The sequence below is a fragment of the Bufo gargarizans genome, chromosome 1, assembly GCF_014858855.1.
Source record: "Bufo gargarizans isolate SCDJY-AF-19 chromosome 1, ASM1485885v1, whole genome shotgun sequence".
NCBI lineage: Eukaryota > Metazoa > Chordata > Amphibia > Anura > Bufonidae > Bufo > Bufo gargarizans.
In genome coordinates this window covers 416,831,095-416,856,399 of record NC_058080.1, presented here as the reverse complement: position 1 = coordinate 416,856,399, position 25,305 = coordinate 416,831,095, and the positions used below count along the sequence as shown (strand labels likewise).

Here is a 25,305-nt window from a genome sequence, read left to right as displayed (position 1 = left end):
GGCTCTGAGTGCCACCTTTGGCAACCGTGCCATAGGTTCCCCACCACTGTTATAGTACATCACATATCAAGATTTGTCAGGCTAGGGTATTTTTCTATAGTTATTTTATATACTGTCACCCACTTATCAATATGAACCAACCATTTCATGGCCAAAAATCACCAAGATCACATTTCTTCCTCATCCCGGTATTTGGTTTTATCATAAAAGCAGACTGACAAGTGTGGAGGTTGAACTTATAATGTGCCAAAGACTGTACCTGGTATATTGTTAATTTTCTGGGAAAATACCATATTTGAATGGGTTGTTCCTGGCTGCTGAGAATAAGTAATTAAAGGGGTAGTCTCACTTCAGCAAGTGGCATTTATCATCTAGAAAAAATTAATACAAGGCACTTACTAATGTATTGTCCATATTGCTGTCTTCGCTGGCTTGATTTATTTTTCCAGTAGCAGTGACCGTGCTTGCACAATAAAGGAAAAAGCGTAGGCCTCTCTGGTGGCTGGGACCGTGGGAATGCACATAGTTCAGTACTTTCTCCTAAAGTGCGCAATCACAGCCACCGCTGCAGGATTGCAAGGTGGTCATAACACCATCACAAGAGCCGTGTATAATGTGATGGAAAAATGAGTGAAACCAGCAAAGGAAGCAATATGGACAATCACAATACGTTAGTAAGTGTCTTGTATTAACTTCTCTACGTGATAAATTCCATTTGCAGAGGTGAGTCAGCCCCTTTAATATATGAACGGTCTGACACACCGCACCCCCACCATGAGCTGTTCCCTTCAGCCTTTGCCGCTGGAACTAGGACTTTGAATGGAGCAGGAAGCACAGCTCTGGTTAAGATGTAGTGGGTAAGCTGGGTTATTGCAGCTCAGCTTCCATTGAATGGAAAACCCCTTTAATTGGTTGGGTTTCATGATGGAACATAAATCTTACACTAATTTTGAATACGGCCATTCAAAATGGTCACCTACAGTAGATAAATATGCACCAGTCCGGTGCATGTCCATAAATCATACACTATATACAATATATATTAATTTAAGTACACATATAAGCAAAATAATGTCAACCAAAGGGAGGTGGAGGGGTCTTTGGATTATGGTACATTTCCTAACTATTCTTATGCAAAGCATAGTTATATGAAGTTATATAGAAAGGAAAGAGGCTTTTTGGCTAGCAGGGGCGTAGCTATAGGGGTGCAGAGGTAGAAGTCATTACTGGGCCCAAAAGCCTGATGGGGCTCAAATACCCTTCTGTCACATTATAAGACACCATCATTTCAGTAAGAACATGGTATTTTGCACTGGGACCCAGGATCTTCAAGTTAAGCCTCTGCTGGTAATTGTTGGTCTAGCTGCATTCGGATGTCAGATGTCATTAGGGCTCATGCACACAATCGTATTTTCTTTCCGTGTCCGTTACATTTTTTTTGCGGACCGTATATGGAACCATTTATTTCAATGTGGCCGGCAAAAAAAATGGAAGTTAGTCCGTGTGCATTCCTTATGTCCGTATTTTTGTTCCGCCAAAAAATAGAACATGCCCTATTATTGTCCGCATTACGGACAAGGAGAGTAATGTTCTATTAGGGGCCAGCTGTTCCATTGTGCAAAATACGGAATTCACATGGACGTCATCTGTGTTTTTTGCGGACCGCAAAATACATACGGTTGTATGCATGAGCCCTTAGTCTGATAAACCAAGAATTAGGGTGACCATCCATGGGAGATTTTATGTAAGATTAGAGGCTCTAGTTTAGTTTTTCTCATTAAAGGTACAGTAACATTCTATCTTATCTGCTTTGAACAGTAGCATACACATATATTTCATATTTCATCTCCTCCGCCCACAGTGGAGAAGGATAGCATTGATAACATCTGTTTAAAATAACTTCCTGTCAAAATGATTTTACGACGTTTGAAAACATATATGATCAAATCAAAACTGTCATTTTTCTCTGCAAAATTGTATAATCGCCTCCATAGACGTCGAGCTCTGTCTACACAGATGCCAGGGAGCAGCTCCCTTCTGAATCAGCCTCTTGGTATTGTATGTCAGACTAGCAAACCAATCCCGCATCAAACAGAAGACACGACATATTATGTACTATGTGGTAGAAAACGACATAAACTAGTAGTTTATGGCTTCCAATTTGAAAACAAATAATAATCTAACTGATATACATGGTAGATATTGTAATGGGAGTTGTCATTTTATAGATGTCCAACCGCAGTGATAGTCTATCACATCTTACTTACCTGCTACTTGACAATGGATGGTGACATTTGTTGCATGAATGGTCTTCACTACGCTACCCACATCGACAGCAATGGAAGGCGTATCCACATTGATAAGCACAGTCCTGGAGGTCTTTATTAATGGTTTCCCTGAAGACAGAAAACAATACATCATGGTCACCTGATACAGAAGAGGTCCAAAGAGCAGGCGCCAAGAGGAAACCTGCTGTTCTGCAGCAGGCTCCCCATACAAAGCATGCTATAAACCATCTGGGATAATCAAGAATAGATGGAGGAGACCGCAGGAGAGCGAGCAAAGCCGGAATATTTGCGAACCTTTCGAGGTCAGTGAAGTAAGGTCGGGCATTCAATAATTTGGGACACACATTATTACTGTTTAATACATACCAGTAACTTGAACTTTATTTTAGGCTCAGGATTCGTAATGACCCTAACATGAGATAGCTACTAAAAACTATATAAAGCAAAATATGAAAACAGAGCTATGGTGATGCCATTCCCTTTTCCACAAACTGATGGAAATCTGAGCCTATCCAGGGTTGCAGTTTTGTACCCTTCAATTTTTTAATGCTCAGTGATCTAGACACACTCCTTGATGGCGTTATTGATCACATATGGGACAACGTGTACAGTAGTTGTCCACTCGTTCCTTCTGTTGGTTGAGCGGTATTAGTAAACTGATTGACACATGGTTTTTATTCTCTTCGACAATGAGCTGGGTTGGTCCTTCTGCCTCCCTGGAGCTAGGAACTTTGATTTAACATGTGTAAAATAGCAATGCCTATCATACATAAAAAACAGAAGCAATGTATCCGAGCCAAGTCCTACACATTTTCTACAAGTAAATACTACTGAAAATAAAAGATTTGCTGCAGATGTTTTAATTTTTCCTTCCAAGGGCAAGCCTGAGCGTAAGCATTATAATGGATATGGGTTAAGTGTTTATGTTTTCACTGCGGGAAAGGACTATAATGTTTAGCAATCAAGTGTGTGTTAGTCACCTCAGACTTAGGAAAATGTAACTACGTTACTTTAATTGGAAAAATCGCTGTGGTCTTAAAATACACTACACCATAAAGCCAGATCTGTTGACATTTCACTAATGGGCAAAGGCCTGCCAGTCAAAAAGTAACGGGAAACACTATCCATTAACAAGCATGTTAACAAACTAGCCATATACAAAGCAGGTAGCAAGAGTTTTACTAGTGGGTGATACAGTAATGACTTTAAACATTTCATTGCAGCATAAGGAAATAAAACGTATGTGGTCTGTCAGGTACAGTATCCCAGTAAGAGAGATCTTATAATATATACAGTACACCAGGCACCGCAAATACCGTACAGTTGAAAGGTGAGTACACATCGTCACCTACTGTGTGCAGAAACTAGATGGAAACTGCAAGCAGCAAATAAGCAGTAAAAATGTATGGTCTAAAGCAGTGTTCCTCAACTCCAGTCCTCAGGGCCTACCTACCGGTCATGATTTGAGAATATCCCACAGAATGAATGCCTTAAGTAAGTCCTGATGCATGGACACTAATTATATCACCTGCTCAATACTAAGGAAATCCTGAAAATATGACCGGCAGGTGGGCCCTGAGGACCGGAGTTGAGGAGCCCTGGTCTAAAGTGATCTAAATGAAATGTCCAAACACGGTAGTAGACAATAGCCAATGGATTATCTAACCTACATGTGGCAGATGGTTAAAGATTTATCTGTTTTAGGGTCTCTGTGTGGTATTCAGGTGCTACTTATAAGTTACCAATCTCTCGGCTCAGAAGCACAACCCAAACTGAAGTAGCCAGCAGTAAAACGCACAGAGAGGACTCCCGTGCTCCTGCACATAATGGAGAGGACTCGAAAAGGAGTCCTATCAATGCATTTTGCTGCTGGTTTCTGGGAGCACAGCGTCAGAATGCAAGTGAGTATGAAGATAAAAATGGCATAACCGGACTCAGCGTCACTTACCCTATACCCCGCTTACTGTAGTTTGGGGGTATTTTGGAGCGAACAGATTCCCTTTAAAGGGCTTCTGTCACCCCACTAAAGTGATTTTTTTTTTTGGGCTAGTGAAATTAGTTATATTGCGATATATGACAATATAATTGTGTTACTTACTTTGATCCAGCAGTTTCTGCAAAAAACGAAGTTTTATAATATGTAAATTCGGTCTCTACCAGCAAGTAGGGCGTCTACTTGCTGGTAGCTGCTGCAGAAATCCGCCCCCTCGTCGTGTTGATTGACAGGGCCAGCCGGGATCTCCTCCTCCGGCCAGCCCTGTCGGCATTTCAAAAATCGCGCGCCTGTGTGGATTCGGCGCAGGCGCTCTGAGATGAGGAGGCTCGTCTCCTCAGCACTCCCTCAGTGCGCCTGCGCCGATGACGTCTTCTATTTCGGTGATGTCATCAGCGCAGGCGCACTGAGGGAGTTCTGAGGAGACGAGCCTCCTCATCTCAGAGCGCCTGCGCCGAATCCACACAGGCGCGCGATTTTTGAAATGCCGACAGGGCTGGCCGGAGGAGGAGATCCCGGCTGGCCCTGTCAATCAACACGACGAGGGGGCGGATTTCTGCAGCAGCTAGCAGCAAGTAGCCTCCCTACTTGCTGGTAGAGACCGAATTTACATATTATAAAACTTCGTTTTTTGCAGAAACTGCTGGATCAAAGTAAGTAACACAATTATATTGTCATATATCGCAATATAACTAATTTGACTAGCCCAAAAAAAAAAAAAAATCAGTTTAGTGGGGTGACAGAAGCCCTTTAAGCACATTTTACTTCTAAATTAGCATTTGTCATTACATGTTACTCAAACTGGAGGGGAAATCCAGTCACAATGATTTCCTGATACTGTATGTCAGGAGAGAAGATCACATTGGTGAAGACTGTCATTGATCATATATTTTTCTTGTTTGAAATCTGAGACCGTGCCATTGGTTTAAATGGACATTTTCTTAGGAGGCTAGTTAGATATGCAGTAAGAAACATTGTAAAGAGTTCTAAAGGGCAACTTAAAAGGGGATGTTTCATCACAAGTACCCATATCTATGTCTTAGAAGGGGTATATATCCGTGGACGCCAATTTGTCTCTATTTGGGGGAAAAGTTTTTCAGACTCTAAATACCTATTTAGTAGAGTTAACACTCATGCTTTCTGAGATTTCTGAGATGTGTTATCTAAACTAACGAAACACCTTCAATTGCTTTTCAACTGCTTTTGTTTCAAGATAACACTAGGATTTAAGAAATTTGAGTTAAGAGATTGAGTGCTAACCCTGCTACAATAAGTCTTACACTAGCATTATGAGATCTGGAGCTCTCAGGATCCGGCATGCTTGCTGGTCCCATTGTCTATAACGGGGTCCCGCGGAGAGTCAGTGGCTACCTGCTGGGATTCGGTCAGCAAAAAACAGCAGCGTGCATATTTGCCAGATAGTGGCCGGATTTCTGCTAGACTCCATTAGCACAGAGAGCTCCAGCAAGGTGTTCTCTACCAAAACAACCTACCAGAACTCGTAGGGGAGATTTATCGAAACTGGTGCAAAGGAAAACTGGCTTAGTTGCCCATAGCAACCAATGAAATTGATCCTTTCATTTTCCAAAAGAGCTCTGAAAAATGAAAGGTAGAATCTGATTGTTTTGGGCAACTAAGACACTTTTCCTTTGCACCAGTTTTGATAAATCTCCCCTATACCGTTAGTTTGAAAGAGGTCTTTCAAACTATTGACTGATACAGTTAAAAGATGAAAGACAGAGAGAACCAGATTAATGAACTTTTTCAGAGGTCACTGGAAAGCTATTTCTAAAGCTTAGGAAGAAAGCATTATTTATCACCTACCTGCAAGAGTAATGGCAATTGACACTGAGGCAGAGCCCAGAGAGTTGGTGGCATTGCAGGTGTAGAAGCCAACATCAGCTTCAACTGGTTCTAATATCTCCAAGGAATCATCTGACTTTAGAAGCATCCTGAAATAGCAGATGAAAACCAGTGTTTAATGAAACAAGGGTGACAATTCAATCTGTTAGCTAATATATTCATATTTTAATTATTATTTATTATGAACCATATAATGCAGACGACTGAGAATGCAGGGAAATCATGTTACAAAGAAATGTTTGATATTTTATGGTTTACATTTTGTTATCTTTGCACTTTTTAATGATATTACATAAAATACTCATAGATAGATACTGTAAATAGATAGATATTATTAGATAGATAGATAGATAGATAGATAGATAGATGTATGGTTCACCTGTATTTTTACTGAGAAAAATTCAATAAGTCATAATCAAGTAAAAAGAAGATGTGGGGGTGCCCACTTATGTTTATAAAATAGCCCACTCTCCTGATCCCTGATGTACATGTGATATAAACTGTAATCATGAAAGAAGGCCGACACAGGGAACTGAATTGGTACAGGTCAGTTTTAACTGGAGATAAACCATTAACATAGAGTTCCATTTAAAGCTCATCAGTCAGCAGATTTGTACCTTTGATACTGGCTGACCTGTTACATGTGCACTTGGCAGCTGAAGACATCTGTGTTGGTCCTATGTTCATATGTGTCATTGCTGATAAAATGAAGTTTTAATATATGCAAATGAGCCTCTAGGAGCAATGGGGGCGTTGCTGTTACTCCTAGAGGCTCTGCTCCCTATTCAACTGCTGGGCCCTCTGCACTTTGATTGACAGGGCCAAGCAGGGAAAACATTATCACACCTGGTCCTGTCAATCAAAGTGGAGATATATGACATATGAACACTGGTAAGTTTAGAGAAAAAAAAATAGCAGTACTGCCGGGGCGCTAAGATTTAACCACACTTTATTTTAGTATAAAACTAGACATAAACAAAGTGATTGGGTTTTAGTTTAGCTACACGTTTCACTGACGCTCCGTCAGCTTCTTCAGGCTGATATGCCCATGCAGCTGCTAACCTCACGTGCATCTTCCGAATGCTTTGTTTTTTTCAATTTGGACTGTCCTGACCCGTTTTCATCATGTAAAGAAATCCCTCTGGTTTGTTCCATCCTGTATGTTGCACTTCCTGTTGTATCCAACCAAACCCATGATGCACTTCTCCTTTCTCTGCCAAAGCTCTAGCGCCGCTGCTAACAACACCAGCTAGTTTATGGCTCCTCCCCCAGCTAGATACATAGACACTCCCCTATCACTGCAACTAACAACACCCAGCTAGTTTATAGCTCCTCCCATTAGCTAGTTACATAGACACTCCCTTATCACTGCCCCTAATAACACCAGCTAGTTTATAGCTCCTCCCACCAGCTAGTTACATAGACACTCCCCTATCACTGCCCTTAACACCACCTAGCTAGTTTATAGCTCCTCCTACCAGCTAGTTACATAGACACTCCCCTATCACTGCCCCTAACACCCAGCTAGTTTATATCTCCTCCCACCAATTAGTTACATAGACACTCCCCATCACTGCCCCTAACACCACCCAGCTAGTTTATAGCTCCTCCCACCAGCTAGTTACATAGACACTTCTCCATCACTGCCCCTAACAATACCCAGCTAGTTTATAGCTCCTCCCACCAGCTAGTTACATAGACACTCCCCTATCACTGCCCATAACAACATACAGCTAGTTTATAGCTCCTCCCACCAATTAGTTACATAGACACTCTCCATCACTGCCCCTAACACCACCAAGCTAGTTTATAGCTCCTCCCACCAGCTAGTTACATAGACACTTCCCCATCACTGCCCCTAACAATACCCAGCTAGTTTATAGCTCCTCCCACCAGCTAGTTACATAGACACTCCCCTATCACTGCCCATAACAACATACAGCTAGTTTATAGCTCCTCCCACCAGCTAGTTACATAGACACTCCCCTATCACTGCCCCTAACACCCAGCTAGTTTATAGCTCCTCCAACCAGCTAGTTACATAGACACTCCCCTATCACTGCCCTTAACACCACCTAGCTAGTTTATAGCTCCTCCTACCAGCTAGTTACATAGACACTCCCCTATCACTGCCCCTAACACCCAGCTAGTTTATATCTCCTCCCACCAATTAGTTACATAGACACTCCCCATCACTGCCCCTAACACCACCAAGCTAGTTTATAGCTCCTCCCACCAGCTAGTTACATAGACACTTCCCCATCACTGCCCCCAACAATACCCAGCTAGTTTATAGCTCCTCCCACCAGCTAGTTACATAGACACTCCCCTATCACTGCCCATAATAACATACAGCTAGTTTATAGCTCCTCCCACCAGCTAGTTACATAGACACTCCCCTATCACTGCCCCTAACACCCAGCTAGTTTATAGCTCCTCCAACCAGCTAGTTACATAGACACTCCCCTATCACTGCCCTTAACACCACCTAGCTAGTTTATAGCTCCTCCTACCAGCTAGTTACATAGACACTCCCCTATCACTGCCCCTAACACCCAGCTAGTTTATATCTCCTCCCACCAATTAGTTACATAGACACTCCCCATCACTGCCCCTAACACCACCAAGCTAGTTTATAGCTCCTCCCACCAGCTAGTTACATAGACACTTCCCCATCACTGCCCCCAACAATACCCAGCTAGTTTATAGCTCCTCCCACCAGCTAGTTACATAGACACTCCCCTATCACTGCCCATAACAACATACAGCTAGTTTATAGCTCCTCCCACCAGCTAGTTACATAGACACTCCCCTATCACTGCCCCTGACACCCAGCTAGTTTATAGCTCCTCCAACCAGCTAGTTACATAGACACTCCCCTATCACTGCCCTTAACACCACCCAGCTAGTTTATAGCTCCTCCCACCAGCTAGTTACATAGACACTCCCATATCACTGCCCATAACAACATACAGCTAGTTTATAGCTCCTCCCACCAATTAGTTACATAGACACTCCCCATCACTCCCCTTAACACCACCCAGCTAGTTTATAGCTCCTCCCACCAGCTAGTTACATAGACACTTCCCCATCACTGCCCCTAACAATACCCAGCTAGTTTATAGCTCCTCCCACCAGCTAGTTACATAGACACTCCCCTATCACTGCCCATAACAACATACAGCTAGTTGATAGCTCCTCCCACCAGCTAGTTACATAGACACTCCCCTATCACTGCCCCTAACACCCAGCTAGTTTATAGCTCCTCCCACCAGCTAGTTATATAGACACTCCCCTATCACTGCCCCTAACAACACCCAGCTAGTTTATAGCTCCTCCAACCAGCTAGTTACATAGACACTCGCCTATCACTGCCCCTAACACCACCCAGCTAGTGTATAGCTCCTCCCACCAGCTAGTTACATAAACACTCCCCTATCTCTGCCCCTGTATGGACATGATATCACAGGAAATATGTAAGAGCTGCATGGACCAGGCCATGTGACCACAGCCCAGAACAGAAGATAGGAGCAATAAAGGTAAACGAAACACATTACAAAATTACAGCTACCTTTATAAATAATTATTTTAACCCTTTCACGCCCAGCGCCGTACATGTACGGGGCTGGGATGGTGTTTAAAGATGGGGCCCGCTCCTGCCGCTGCAGGTGCCATAGCCGCAGGTGTCAGTCTTCTTCTTTTAGCAGACACCTGCGGCTCATGTCCGCAATCAGCAGTAATGCCAATCGCAGACATTTAACCCCTCAGATGCCGTGGTCAATCCTGACCACGGCATCTGAGCACGCTGAAACCGAAGGTGCGCACTTTCGGTTGTGCTCCGACCACCCCGTGTGGCGATCGGAGGAGTCGGAGCGTGTATGCAGCAACCCCTGTCTTTGTGAATGACACAAGGCTGCTGCATAGTATTTCCAATGGAACCCTTGCCTGTAATAGGGCTTCATAGGAAAGTAGTGAAATCACCATAGACTTCAATGCAAGTGCATTGGAATCTATGATAATAGCAATCAGATGATTGCATGTTATAGTTCCCTATGAGAACTATAAAAAGTGTAAAAAAAAAAAAATATATTAAAATTCAAATCACCCCCAACTTCCCAAAAAAGAAAATAAAAAATACACATCTTGGGAGTTGCAATGTGCGAAAACGCCCATAGTATAAAAATATATTCCCCATATGGCAAACAGCGAAACGGAAAAAAGCATCCAAATGGCTGATTCGCCTTTTTTGGTTGCTTCATTTTCTAATTTTTTTTTAATAAAAAGTGATCAAAAAGTCATACACCCCAGAATGGTATCCAAGAAAAGTTCAGATTGCTCCACAAAAAATGAGCCCCCATACACATAGTTACAAAAAAGTTATAGGGGTCAAATTATAGAGACCAAAAACGAAAACAGATTTTTTCCCACTTTTTAATTTTTTTATCACTACCAAAACGCAAGAAAAACTATTCATATAGAGTATCGCCAGATTCGTACTGACCTGTAGAATAAAAGTAACTGGTCAGTTTTATCGTACATCAAACATCGTAATTAAACAAAATGTAAAACTGTGGTGGAATCGCTTTTTTTTTTGCAATTTGACCCCATTTGAAAAAAAAATTCCGCTTTCCACTACATTATATGCAATATTAAATGGTGGCTTTGGAAAGTACACCTTGTACCGCAAAAAACAAGCCCTCATATGGCTATGTGAATATGTGAACAGACAATTAAAAAAGTTATGGCTCTGGGAAGGCAGGGAGCGCAAAACGAAAACGCAAAAAGAACTCCGGTCATGAAAGGGTTAAAGGATGTGCTGCAAACCGTAAAACTGTACGCATTACTAGTGAAGAAAGCAATTTGAATTCATGGTGTATCAAGATCACTTAGCAATGTGTTGTCACGTTTCTTACCTGTTACTATATTTTACTTCTTCTCCATTTTTGGCCCAGCTAATAACTGGTTTAGGGTTTCCACCGGCTTCACAATGCAGAAGCACACTGAGAGTTCCACTAGCCAGTGCCACTGTCTGTCCGATATGAGTTACAACTTCAGAAGCAGAAAAATGTTGAGCTGCAGATATTTTTCTAAGAATTACTGGTTTCCTAAAAGAATGTTCTGGAAGAATTTCATGAGGTTCAAATACTTCCGACTCCATTGATGATGATCTCCAGGAGCTGGAGAAGCCAGAAACAGGTTTGGAAAATGAATATTCTGATCTTCCAGCAATAACCTGTTTATGCTCTGCCTTGAAAACAGGTGCTTTATGGTTCTCTAGGTAGCTCCGTGCTAACTCATGGGCCAACTGGGATAACAGGTGTCTGCTGTTGTTGTCATGGAGTTCAACAGGTTGTTGAGACAAAGATTGAATTATATCATCTATGCGTTTAATATCGATGACAACAGTGTTTGCTAAAGAGTGCTCCACAACATGATCTTCCTCTGAGGAGATGTTCCTTTCAAAAGACTCCTGAGGGTCAGCTGGATCCACATAATATTCTGACCAAGGTTTTAAAGCCATTAGCCTTGAGATTATATCATCATAGCGACTACTTGCATCTGAGCCTTGAATTTGTTTTTCTGTCTTGCTTCTGTTAAACAGATTTGCAGTTTGATGTTTTTCTGGCCGATTATAAGCCTCATTTTTTTTAATTTTTTTAACAGTTTCATCATCTCTTATTCTAAAAGCATGAGAAACAATTTTATTGTTTTCATTAATGAGCTTGATCACAAAATGTTCTTGGCTAGATCCTGCCAGGCATGTGTACACTCCCGTGTCTGAAGATCTAAGGTGATGAATCTTGAGGTATCCATGTGGTGCAACAGTAATGTGCTCTGAGCTTATCAAGTGTTTGCCATCCTTCTCCCATATAATCTGGGGTTTACGGTATCGCCTTACAGGGCACTTAAGCACAAAGGAGGTCTTTGGGAGGAGGTAAGCATATCCGCCAACAACAAATTGCAACTTCTTATGTTTTCTTGTTTGGATATATATTTTTCTCAGACTGGCAATTTGAGGATTTGTTTTCTGACCAAACTTTGGTCCTTAAAACAGAAAAAACAATAATAGTTATGGCATGAAAATCGAATAGGAAGAGACAGTATATAATTACACTATAAAAAGGAGCGCAATAAAGGAAATCTAATAAAAAGATGAAACCAGCACAACTCGCTATAAAACTCTTTCTTTATTATTCCATATAAAAAAACACCATCATGGTGCAAAAAATAAAAAAAATGGGCTATGTGTTTCTATGTGTCTTGTGTCCTTTCTCATGCTCATGAGAAAGGACACATGAGACATGTCCGACAAAAATAGGCCTTTTTTTAAAAACATTTTTTTGCACCATGATGATGTTTTTTTAATACGGAATAATAAAGAAGAAGGAGATTTATGGCAAAGTGTGCTGGTTTCAACTTTTCATTGGGTTTCAGCCTTGTACTACTCTGAATCAGCTAGTGGAATAGAGAAGTGAATATGAACTTCCTGTCACCACGACATGCAGTGCAGTCTGCAGGCGGCATGTTATAGAGCAGGAGGAGCTGAGCAGATCGATATATAGTCTTGTGGGAAAAGATTCAGTAAAACTTGTAAATTTTACATTTATTTCTGCAGCCCTGTGAAGAACTATTGTTACAGGAGGGAGGTGTTATCAGTGACTGGCAGCTATCTCTGTATGCACACTTATACACACAATCAGTCCTGTACCAATAGGTATTCACAGGAATATGAAAAATGCAAAGATATAAATGTACAGTTGTAGGTTTTACTGTATCTTTTCCTACAAAACTACATGTCAATCTGCTCAGCTCTTCCTGCTCTATAACATGGTGCTGTCAGATTGCATAGCATTTGTTTGGTAACGGGTCCTGTTTAAATGCTTAAAGGGGTTGTCTCACTTAAGCATAGCCTTTATTATGTAGAGAAAGTTAATACAAGTCACTTACTAATGTATTGTGATTGTGCCCCCTTTGCTGGCTAGGTTCATTTTTCCATCACATTATACACTCATTTCCATGGTTACAGACCACCCTGCAATCCATCGGAGGTGGCCATGCTTGCACACAGTAAGAAAAAGCACCAGCCTATATGCGGCCCCACGGTCCATGACACCACAGAGGCTGGCGCTTTTTCCTGTAGTGTGCAAGCACGACCACCACTGACGCATTGCAGGGTGGTCGTAACCATGGAAACGAGCAGTATATAACGTGATGGAAAAATGAATCCAGCCAGCAAAGGAAGCAATATGGACCATCACAATACATTAGTAATTGGCTTGTAATAACTTCCTCTACATAATAAATGCTATTTGTTGAAGTGACACAACCCCTTTAAGTGAATTTCGATCTTGTATTTGATGGCATATTGCTAGGAAATGACATCACGTTATGATTAGCTGGACCTCTGGGACTTCTACCGGTTCTGATAATGAAAGTACATCCACTTCACAGTTTTCCATGTACACAGGCGCTCCCAGCCACCGGCAGCACAGGGAACTGCAGCCAGGCCTCACTCACTTGAACTGGACTGTGCTGCAGGTCCCTGTACATTGAGTGACTGGGAGCACCGGTGTGAAGGGAGAAACCGAAAGGGGACGCAGCAGGAAATCAGCACTGTGAATCTTGGAAACCCCTGCTATGTGATGGCAATAGGGTAGCGATCACTGCCACAGTTCATTAATCGTTTGCCAGCATAGTACAGAGTCTTGGAATAACCCTTTAACTTATATGGCTGCATTTTCCTAAGGCAAATTCTGCAATACATCTATTATTACAATGTTAAAAAGTAACGTTATAAATATAACGTGATGTAAAATGTAAATGAAAACCATAGAAATTACTAGTGCATGGCGCCAGTGAGCAAGGGCGGGTCATGGGATGAAGGACTGAACCAGCGCATATAGATGAATTTATCACAACGTATTCCCCAGTCTTCATTTTCTTCCTACAAACTGCGTCTTGGATCTGTGTTCCTTCTCCACAAGACACTGAGCACTAAAAGAAACAGGACATTCAGTAAATGAACACCTTTAGCTGATTTCAATACATCTAGATTTTAGAACACTGCAATAATTACATTTTGCCAATTTGTATCATAATTATATGATACTGTGTATACAATGTGGAAAAATAGAAGCCAACTTTATGTAGACTTAACCCTCATCTGTCAACAGATTTGTATCTATGACACTGGCTGATCTGTTACATGTGCACTTGGCAGCTGAAGACATCTGTGTGGGTCCCATGTTCATATGTGCCTGCACTGCTGAGAAACAATATTTTTTTATGTATGCAAATGAGCCTCTAGGAGCAACGGGGGCGTTGCCTTTACACCTAGAGGCTCAACATTTTCTGCAAACACCAGGCCCTCTGCACTTTGATTGACAGGGCCAGGTGTGCTGACGTTTTCACTGCCTGGCTCTGGTGCAGGTCTAGTGCATGGGAGACCCGACATGCGTGACAATTGTTAAAAGGTGCGCACCTCTTAATAACTGTGGCACATCTCATGCCACTGAGGGACAAATTAGGATTGGTGTACCCAATGCAGGTCTTAATAGATATTCCTCGTTGTCTGTAATCCTATATAATGCCATAATCTACAGAAGATTGAGTCATCTCTACCATATTTTGAAGAACTAGTCCATTCATTTTGATACTTTACTGTTGTAACCAATTTTAGACACATGCAGTGGCATACCTACCATAGAGGCAGACCATGTGACTGAAATGGGGCCTGGGGACGGAGGGGCAGCACCGAAGTGTTTCTCCCATAACACATACTGTAAATTCACTGTATTTTCTATCACCCATCACTAGTGAGAGCTCAGTCCATAGAGATTCTACAGTTTTCATTGATTTTAATAGAAACTGCATAAATTACTATGCATTGAGCTCCCCCTAGTGGTGGCGGCAGACTGCCAGTTTACTAATATATTATATGATGGTGTAAATATATTGACAAATATGGTGTTCAGGATAAGCATTATATTTATGAAGCACCTGTTCCAATTTTTCCCACACGTTAGAGACAGAGTGTGACTTTATATTATGTTTCTATATTGAAAATGTCTTCCTCTTAGTAAAAAAATTGAAAATTTTTGAACAACAATAATAATAGTAATAATTATAAGAGTTGCGATATACCTGAGACCACTTAGTCAAATGCCACTCTGGTGGGCAATCTTCATTCTCGCACATTTCTTGAGATGTTGGCTTTGGCGATGAACAAAATGTTTCTGGCAGTTCCAGGACACTGCCATCTGAAAGTCTTTGCTTGCAGAGGACATCACGAATATGTACACCTCCCCCACAAGACTGTGTGCACTGGGAATAAGTGAAGGTTTAGTTATACATAATGGTCTAAGTTCATTCCCCAAATTATCTCAGTATAATGCTTTCTTATGCACCTTTATGTAAATTTGAACTTACAACTGTACAGTATCTTCATGTTGAATGGTACGACACGACTGCTGCTGGGATAGCGGTCGTGACACAGGCATACAACACAACATACACCTTTCCAGGTTACCGGCACACTAAAAATCTATTGCTCAGGCAGCCCCCCACAGGGGAAAGTGCCTTAAATACCCCATAGTAGCCAGCCATAGGCTGGAGCAGATTAGGGTTCACGCTGGCCCTTTAAGGACCAGAGGGAGAGTGAGTTTGCCCTATGGGCACAGGAACCGCAGCTTGTGTGTAGGGACAGTGCAACCCCGGCAGCCAGGTCTACTGGGAAGGGGAGAGCAGAGGATGGTTCTGTGGCGCCGAGATACAGAAACCCAGGACCAGTGAGTGATGTATCGGTGGCCATGGGCCGTTGCTGTAACATTATGGTACTAGCAGTCAAAAGTACATCCAAAGAAGCAGGAGCACTGAATGAGACGAGAGCATGAACACCGCAGTCTACCACAGGGAAACTCCAGGCTATACAGGTGGGCTAACTAAGACTGCAGATTTAAGGGTATGATAAGTTATATGACCAGGCATACTGTCAGAGTGAGTCAGATCTTTGAAGTACACATGCTGATTTCCAAAATTAGTATTTTAATCAAAGGTAAATGTAATTAAGACTACAGTTGGCTCTTGGGACATAGGAGTAGGTTAAATGCAATATTGCACTAAACACTGGAATTCATCAGATTTTTATAATAAGTGCTTGGCACAAGAAGGCTATTTTTTCAGAATCTTTAGACGTTTTAAATAAGGGGTGGTCATACTGTACTTGGGAAAAATCAAATCATACATCATTCACTTTGACTTCCATACCTTAGGGTTAACTATACACAACATTAGTATTTGAATGATTCAGGGCCTAAGCTAGTTTAAACACATTTATATGAGTTAGTTACACTTATTATTTTGTTAAAAATTATCCCTTAAAGTAATTCCAACATATTCATATTTGTAATTGTCTAAAAAACTTGCTATCTACTCAACCTTGTAATAAGTTAGCAGCTTGCGCTGAAAGAGTTAACTCTTTTTTTTTTTCTATTTTGTGTACCTTTTTGGCAGAGTGGCTCCCCCTATAAAAATCTGCTGAAAAGAAGTTAGGCTCTTTTGCTGGCATGGCCCCCAAAACCAGGCATCTTTAAATAAATACAGCTTCAAATTTATACTGCTTCTTCTTTATCATCTTGAAGGATATAAGCCTTGATTATAATAAACTCATCTGCCAAAAAAATTTCGACTTTTAAATGCATCCAGGCTTCTCTCCCCCTTTTCCCAATTTATCCTCTACTTTTACTACAATTTTAGAACTTCACTTAAAGTTCTTTGTAGTAAAATCAGTTAAAATGTGATCCTTCAACTCTGATTTTGGGTAAAATGGAGAAGGATGTTACACATATTAAATCATTTTTTTTAAAGTAAAAGATTAATAGAGTATACATAGTAAAGTTAGTTATAAAAGCGCAATGTAATGATAGATAATGAGAAAGGGTGCCACTATATGATATGGTATCTCCATCTAAGAACAGAATTCACAAAAGTTTGAGAATTAGATTTTTTTTTTGACCTTATTTAGACATAATGTACATTTTCACAAGAAAAAAACAATCAAACCCAACGTTTCACTACTGACACTACATATAGTTTTTTCTGGTGGTTCGGGCTGCCTACAGTTGTAGTAAGCATAACTTTGCTTTTTAGCACTTTTTGATATCATGAGTTTTCTATATCCATCTCATCACATCTGGACAACATGATGTGCGACTTTAGATATGACTCCAAAAAAGGCCTCCTGCACACGACCATATGGCTTTTTCAGTATTTTGCGGTCTGTTTTTCATGGATCCGTCGTTCCGTTTTTGTTTCAGTAGTGTTTCCGCTTCAGTTCCATTTTTCCGTTTGGTTTCCGTTTTTGATCCGTTTTTTGGCGTATTGCAAACGGAAACAGAAGCATACAATAATGTTTAAACAGTAAGTACATAAAAAAATTGGACTGGGCATGAAATTTTCAATAGATTGTTCCGCAAAAACGAAACGGATACGTTAGACATACGGATGCATTCTGTTTTTTTTTGCAGACCCATTGACCCACGGATCAGTATTTGCGGGCAATAATAGGACATGTTCTATGTTTTAACGGAACGGAAATACGGAAACGGAAGACATACGTCCTTCCGTTTTTTTTTGCGGATCCATTGAAATAAATGGTTCCGTATAAGGTCCGTATACGGAACTCAAAAAACGGAACGTAAACGAAAGTGTGCAGGAGGCCTAAATCTATTACCTTGCTGTGCCAACATAAAAAAACATTATAAGATATCAAAGAGTCTAAAGAAATGCATATTATACTTGTATTTACATCAAATAGGCTAATGCTAGTAAGGCCATGCTAATAAGTAGTCATACCTACAATGTCAATTCTGGCTGAGGAAATGAAGAAAAATATTTCTAACCATCATCAGGCAATATCTTCACCTCACTAAAATTGATTCTACTAAAATTCAAAAAATGTTTCCCTTACACAGCCTTAAAATGAAAATCAATGCAACTGAGTAGGCATTTTGGAAATCAGGTTTATCGCAGACTTTCATCATGATAATAAAAGTTACTAATAAGCTCTTTCGCCTTACCGGCTTCCATTCTGCAGGATACCATGCTGGCGGGCAGTCAAAGCGATTACAGGCCTGCACCAAGGTTGGTTTAGGTTGTTTGCAGAAGTCATCTCCTAAGACCACCGTTTCATTTGTCTCTCGTGACAGGAGATGAGAGCAAAATACATCTCTCGTTTGCAATCCCACTCCGCAAGTCAAGCTGCATGAGCTCCAGTTTCCAATTTCCCATCTGGAAGAAAAGAGAAAGAAATCATCACAATCAAATGTTGCTAATTGAATGTTTTCCCTAATGATAATTTAGTATATTTCGATGCTTAATAGAGTAAATCTTATTATATCTGTTGTATACTATAGCATGCTTATCCATTTTTTTTAATGAAGGATGCATTTCAGAGGTTACAGAGGGGACAGTTTCCCTATCAATACAGAAGGGACTTCATTTCTGTAAAAGATGAAAGACTACTGTATCTGCGTGAGGAAGCTGTCATGGTTTATTCATGAAATTTATTTTAAATGGGCCTGCATGCCTTTCGAGAAAAATATAATATTACAAGTCAAAAATTGAGATAGTTGTCATGTGGGAGTTGTTTTGACTTCCTCTGGTTCTACACTGAAGTATAACAAATTGAGTCTGATGAACATATGTCTTTTCAAACTTTATTAACTATAACTCTGACTTTTTACAACTTGGTCAAAAGAAAAAACATCTGTGATCAAACAATCATATTTCCCAACATATCTTTCTTCTTCCTATCTCAAAATGCTATTCACTTCAATGGGAGCATGGCTGCAGTAACCAGCTCCACCCACCATGGGCGTAGTTATAGGGGGTGCAGAGGTAGCAGTCGCTACTGGGCCCAGGGGCCTGAGGGGGCCCAAAGACCCTTGTGCCACATAAGAAGACACACAATGCACTGAGGGAAGGGGGGCCCAAGCTGAACTCTTGCACCAGGGCCCATGAGCCATTAGCTACGCCCCTGCCACCCACTATACAGTAGAGAGAGCAGAGGAGTTCCACATTGGAGCTACTGCACAGATGAACGGTGGGGGTGCTGGGTGTCAGACCCCACCCATCAGATATTAATGGCCTATCCTGAGGTTTAGACATAAATATAAAACTTCTGTAAAATCCCTTTAAATCACTGACATCGCTTACAAGCAACATAACTATATATATTTTCACCATGTAATAATACATTTTTCATAAAACAGAGAGCTGCAATGATAATAGAACAATCAAATGGTCAGCTTGTGACTTTACCAAGACTCTGATATAAAAAAATTTGAAATAATGAAACGAATGAGTTTAATGCTGCTCCACACTAATCTAAATGTTACACACTATATATCAGCGTCCTTTTAAACTGCACCCAATTAGAAGACAATTTGTTGATAGACTCCCATGAAATTACTGAAATATTGGGCAAGGAAACAGATCGTTGATGTATAATACAACCCAGTGGTCATGATTTTCATGTCTAATTTTTATCACTGCAACTTAGACATTCCACATCAATGAAAAATGCTTTATAGAATGATCATATCCTGCCTTATAACCCATAGTTTGCCTAAGTGTCATATTTGGGGGAGGGGGTCCACGATGGGGAGGATATGCTATAAATTAACTGCATTTATGCCTATTAATCTCTCACATATGTGCGTAGTGGTGAATTTAGCACTACTTTCTTGACACTATTCATTTGGATGACTAGGAACATGTGTAGAGAATAAGTAAACATCAGGACTAAAGTGGAGGAAATTGCAACCAATTGTACAAATGGATTAGAGTAATTCACAATATAATTGTGAAGAGTTGACAGTGTGTCCTGAAATGTATAATGAAATAAAGATAACGGCAGTAAAAAAAGCAAAGCTGTGATCTCATGGTTCAATGTAGATTATTAGGTAATGGAGCTGTGATGGGTAAGTGCATTGTAAAAGGAGATTTTTAAGATAAAGAGTACCATTTATATCTCCAGTTCCCATCCCCAGAGGCTAGTTACAATTCATTGTGCAGAAATTTATTCTGTCATAGAATCGCACTAAAAGGAGATCCATGTCTTGTTGGGAAACTTCACTGAATGCACCTATACAAAGGTTGTGGGGGTGGGCAAGATCATCCACAAATAGTAAAATTTAATGAATGGCCTATGCTATTGCGGAAACAGAACATACTTTCAGTAAATGTAAGAAAAAAATCATGTACTGTAGCAGTCACATACCCTATGTCATTAAAATCATGTACTATAGCAGTCACATACCCTATGCCATTAAAATCATGCAATGGGGCAATTCTTGTATTGCAATTGTATGCAGTTTATGCAGCAACACATTTATGTGGGTTACTGTTGGGGTCCAAAATCTGGAACCTAAAACTTGGACCCACTGTGGTGCCAGGATGAAGGCAAAAAATGAGAGTAGTGCAGGCTGAATGAAAATAATATTTGTTAATTAGGACTGGTTATAGCACTCAATAAACAATGGCGGGCCTAGGCTCTGGTACAATAATGGGTCCCAAAAGGTCACTTTCTTATGGGATGATTCACAGATAACCCAACAGACAGCACTGATAATATATCCTGCTTGAATACCGGTTAAGGTTTCCCATACAGACATGTCCTGTCTAGTTGAAGGTGGCCCTTCTGCATCATTTACTCAAGAAACCAAGCTACCAGTAGGAACAATGTGATCTAAAAGAAGTACGAATGAAGAGCCATCAGCTATAGTGTATAATACTAAACCAGTAGAATAAAGCACAATTTTTTTTTTAGGAGTGTATCATAATGTTGGAATACGTACTACTAGTGGGTCAGAAATTCTCTGACACATGCATAACTACTAACATGCCTGCGTGCCTATGCTGATTGTAGTTTACCAATGCTGCTTTCTAATGATAAAGGTAAAAAGACGGTCAACGGTGCTTTTCAGGAGTGTCCTGAGAGAACCGAGGGGACACCACATTTTTTAAAATTTTATTTTAGTTATTAAAGACTTCTACTTCATCCCGGAGCCCCGATGCCATCATTTTGGGGACAAAGAAGCCTTATCTACAATCTTAAAGCGACCTTGGCGCGTGAGGCTGAGGTATAGATGTCTTGATTTTATCCTATACCCACCTCCTTGGTAAAGTAAGTCCTTTATCATTGCATTATGTCCATTAGCGAGCACAAATCATGAATGAGCAGGAGACACAGATACATGTACATATGTGTGTTTGTATATGCATAATTTTTATACTCTTCAATATCTATTACTATTGTTCACCAATAGCTACATTCCTCAGTACCTTTCATCTTCATTGGCTCTGTGGCGCCCCCTTGGTGCTCTCAGGACACTCCTGAAAAGCACAGTTGACCGTCTTTTTACCCTAATCTATTTAACAGTTCACTGGTGTATACTGATTCCTTTTTAGGTTTGGGGAGCTGTCTACGTTTCTATTATATCCACCACTTCCATCTTTGATTACCACCTTCGAGTGTTATCCCTTGGCGCCTCATATTCCCCTTTGCCCCTCTCCTTCCCAAATTCCCCCTATCCCTAATATCCTTTCAGTCAACTCCCTTTTCTATTTTTTCTTCTAATGATAAAAACAGACGCCATTAATAAGCAAAGAAATGTGGATATAGTTAACCACATGTAATAAAATATGGGAGCACATCCTTTTCTTTGTTTTTATCTGGATCACACATTGCATGGATACTGTTCCAGGCAGTTGAAACAAGAAGACATACTGTACATGAGTGTTTTAGGTTCTAGGTCTGTGCTGCAGCTGTGTGTTCTGCACAATGTTCCAGCTTATTATGAACTGACCTTCCCATTTTACAAACTAATCTGTAACATGCTGCACTCTGATGGTTTAACAAAAGAGAAGCAAAACTCCAGTTCTCCTGTAAAACCAAGCAATGGTATCACATCATTGAAAATACAGATTATATTGACCATAACCTGTTCTCAAAAGGGAATTTGGATGCTTGGGCAAGAACTACATGCAAATATAATACAAGAGTTTAGGACAATTCCTTTGGAATACTATAAATCCATACAATGATTTGTAAGTACAGTAGAGGGAGAAAGCGGCAATTCTTTTCATCTTCCTGCTGTTTGTAGTATCTTTTCATCCATACAGCATTACTTATTACAGTAGGTCACTGTGGGGACAATCAAATTTGCTTGATAAAGTCACAATTTATATAACATAATTGTAATGTTTTCAAATATATTAATCTTTAAGCTCCAAATGATTTTATGAATAAGGGACAGTTTGTGTATTTTACTACAGGCATAATACAGTGGTCCTTCAAGTTATAATGGCTTTAGGATACAATTGGAGAAATGATCAAGCCCCCTACAATTAAATTATGGTGGCAAAACGGCATTGCCTCATTTTGTGGAAAGATTTGTGCCATTGCCATTCTCAGTCACGCTCGCCAATTTTGTTAAAAGTGGGCAGGGCCTGATCAGGTAGGTGTGGGTTAACAATCCCAACACTTTTACCATAACTTAGATCAATTTTCAGGTGCAAGTAATCCCTGAAACATACTCCAGCTCCTAGGTTGTGCCTCTTAATAACTTGATTGCATCTGACATCATCACAAACTACATAAAAACTGGCATTACAAATGCCAGTATTGATAAATTTCCCCTATTATTTTCAGATAATGTGAAGGTGAAATTAGAGTCAGGAGTGAGAGGTTGAGTTATTTTATTTAAAGAACATGGATCAAAGTTTGATCTTAGCAAAACATGTTTGTGGAGATGTATAATGGCACAAACAAGGAGATTTCTGAGGAGCTCAACAGAAGAGTCCTTGATGCTCATCAGACTGGAAAAGGTTACATCTCTAAAGAGTTTGGACTCTACCAACCCAAAGTCAGACAAATTGTGTACAAATGGATCATACTCAAGACCATTAGTACGCTCCCCAGGAGTGGTCAACCAACAAGAGCAAAGCATGCAATCGTCACAAGCATGACGTCACAAAGGGACGCAAGGTAACCTCTAAGAAAAGAAAGGCCTTTCTCACATTAGCTAATGTTTATGAGTCCACCATCAGGAGGACACAGAACAACAATGGTGTGCATTGCAGGACTGCAAGGAGAAAGCCACTGCTCTTTAAAAAGAACATTGCTGCCTGTCTGTAGTTTGCTAAAGATCACCTAGACAAGCCAGAAGAATACTGGAACAATGTTTTGTGGATGGAGGAAACCAAAATAGAACTTTTTGGCTTAAATAAGAAGCCTTATTTTCAGCTTCCTAGCTGTATTACATTTGGACCATTTTCTAAGCTTAAAATAGGCATAGAAAATGATGAATGAGCGGGGAAATGTTGTATATTGCGGCGCAACTAACCGGTGTGCCGCAATCTGTGCCAGAAATACATTATAAGTTTTAGAATGGCTAAGTCAAAGTCCTGACCTTAATCCAATAGAAATGTTGTGGAAGGACCTGAATCATTTGGTTTATGGGAGGAAACCCACCAACATAACAGAATTGAGGCTGTTTTGTACGAAGGAATAGGTTAACATCCCTCCAAGCTAATGTGCAGGACTAATCAACAATTACTAGAGATGTTTAGTTGCAGTTCTTTGCCCTGTACAAGGAAGTCACTCACAGAAATGTGATATTGGATAATTTTTCTCAATAAATAAAAGACCAAGCCAATTTTTTTTACTCCTTTGACTGTCTTTCTTTAATTTTGGGCCTTGTGTGAAAATCTGATGTAGGTTTAGGTTACATTTATGCAGAAATATAGAAAATTCTGAAGGGTTCACAAACTTTCAAGCACCACTTTTCATGTACTACTCTTTACCTGTGCCAGGGTGAGCTGATCTTTTAGACCCCAGATGAGGGCAGCTTCATATTAGTATTCTGATATAATGTGTATTCTGTACAGAAACCTGAAGAAGCTCCTGTTCTCACCATAAAAAGCAATTACATCTTCCAGAAACTGTTTCTGATTGTTATATTAAAGGACATTCTGTATCTGTATTAGTTAGATGCTTATTCTTCCTTAATCTTAATTTTGGGCACTACAGACATTTCCATTTGTTGATTATAATTTATATTGATTATTTTTTTGGTCTCTTATCTAATCAACCATTTACCCGGTAAAATACAATATTTTGCACAGTTTCATGAGTGTGTGCTTCCATGTGGGCTATAAACGCAGCCTTGATTGTACAGTGTACAAAGCTGATAAGTACGCTTGAGAGAATCTACCTTCGTATCAAAGATCTGAAGTTGAATCGTTCAAATACTTTGATTTTAATGCTGTTGCCGTAAAGCATTAAAATGTATTGGCTCCGTGGAGCCAAAGTTCTTCTTGCTCGAAGTCGCGCCACATGTCAGCTAATTCCTACCATATCTGCGTATCGTAAAACAATTTAAAATAGCAATCCAAACTGGGCTTTGGTACCTCTGTACCAGCCAGTACCAAAGCCCAGTTCAGATTGCTATTTTATATTGTTTTGCAAAATGAATACAATAGGCATTCACCGAAGTTTTGTGCGACTTCAGGCAAAAATTTACTTTGGCTCCATAGAGCCAATACATTTTAATGCATAACAGCATTTTATTTGAAGTATTTGAATAGATCGACTTCAGATCTATGATCCGAAGGTCGATTCGTTCAAGTCTACTGAAAAGCATAATTTAACCAGTGTAACAAAGTGCAGGGGCTTATATTATTTTTATCATAATAAAAAAAAAAACATAAAATAAAAACAATCATAATTCCAGGTTATTTGCGAATATATTGGAAAGGAACCAAAGGAATAAAATCTCTTCCCTGCCAATCTGATATTTGCCTGGAATGTATACTTTGCCTTCATACAACCAAATCTACTGGATGACTGGTTTTGTAAAGCTCACAGCAATTTCCTTTATTCTAGTTCTAGTCATTGAGCTCCCTGTTTTCTACTTCTTGGCAAAATCTGCAGGAAATAGTAAGTAGTGGATTTTATTTAGCTTGTGCTTTGAAAATCTTCCAAGTTTCATTGCACAAAAAAAAAAGAAAAAAAAAAGAACAATGTCATTATACCGGCACAAGCTGCTGAAGTTGAATAGTTGTACTATTTTTTGCAGGGATGTGAAAATAAAGATA

The 25,305-nt window shown here is 40.1% G+C and overlaps 1 protein-coding gene across 3 annotated transcripts in view; it reads right to left on the bottom strand.

Annotated features, from left to right (window-relative positions):
* ADAMTSL1 (ADAMTS like 1) overlaps positions 1 to 25,305 on the bottom strand; it is a 913,450-nt gene that overhangs the window by 46,170 nt on the left and 841,975 nt on the right. For all 3 annotated transcript variants that reach the window (XM_044271585.1, XM_044271577.1, XM_044271588.1), the window contains 6 exons: positions 18,222 to 18,432; positions 15,289 to 15,468; positions 13,986 to 14,139; positions 11,058 to 12,189; positions 6,106 to 6,233; positions 2,268 to 2,396 (listed from right to left, as the gene is read on the bottom strand). In XM_044271585.1, coding sequence (XP_044127520.1) covers positions 2,268 to 2,396; positions 6,106 to 6,233; positions 11,058 to 12,189; positions 13,986 to 14,139; positions 15,289 to 15,468; positions 18,222 to 18,432 — 1,934 coding nt within the window. The remainder of the gene's footprint in view (positions 1 to 2,267; positions 2,397 to 6,105; positions 6,234 to 11,057; positions 12,190 to 13,985; positions 14,140 to 15,288; positions 15,469 to 18,221; positions 18,433 to 25,305) is intronic.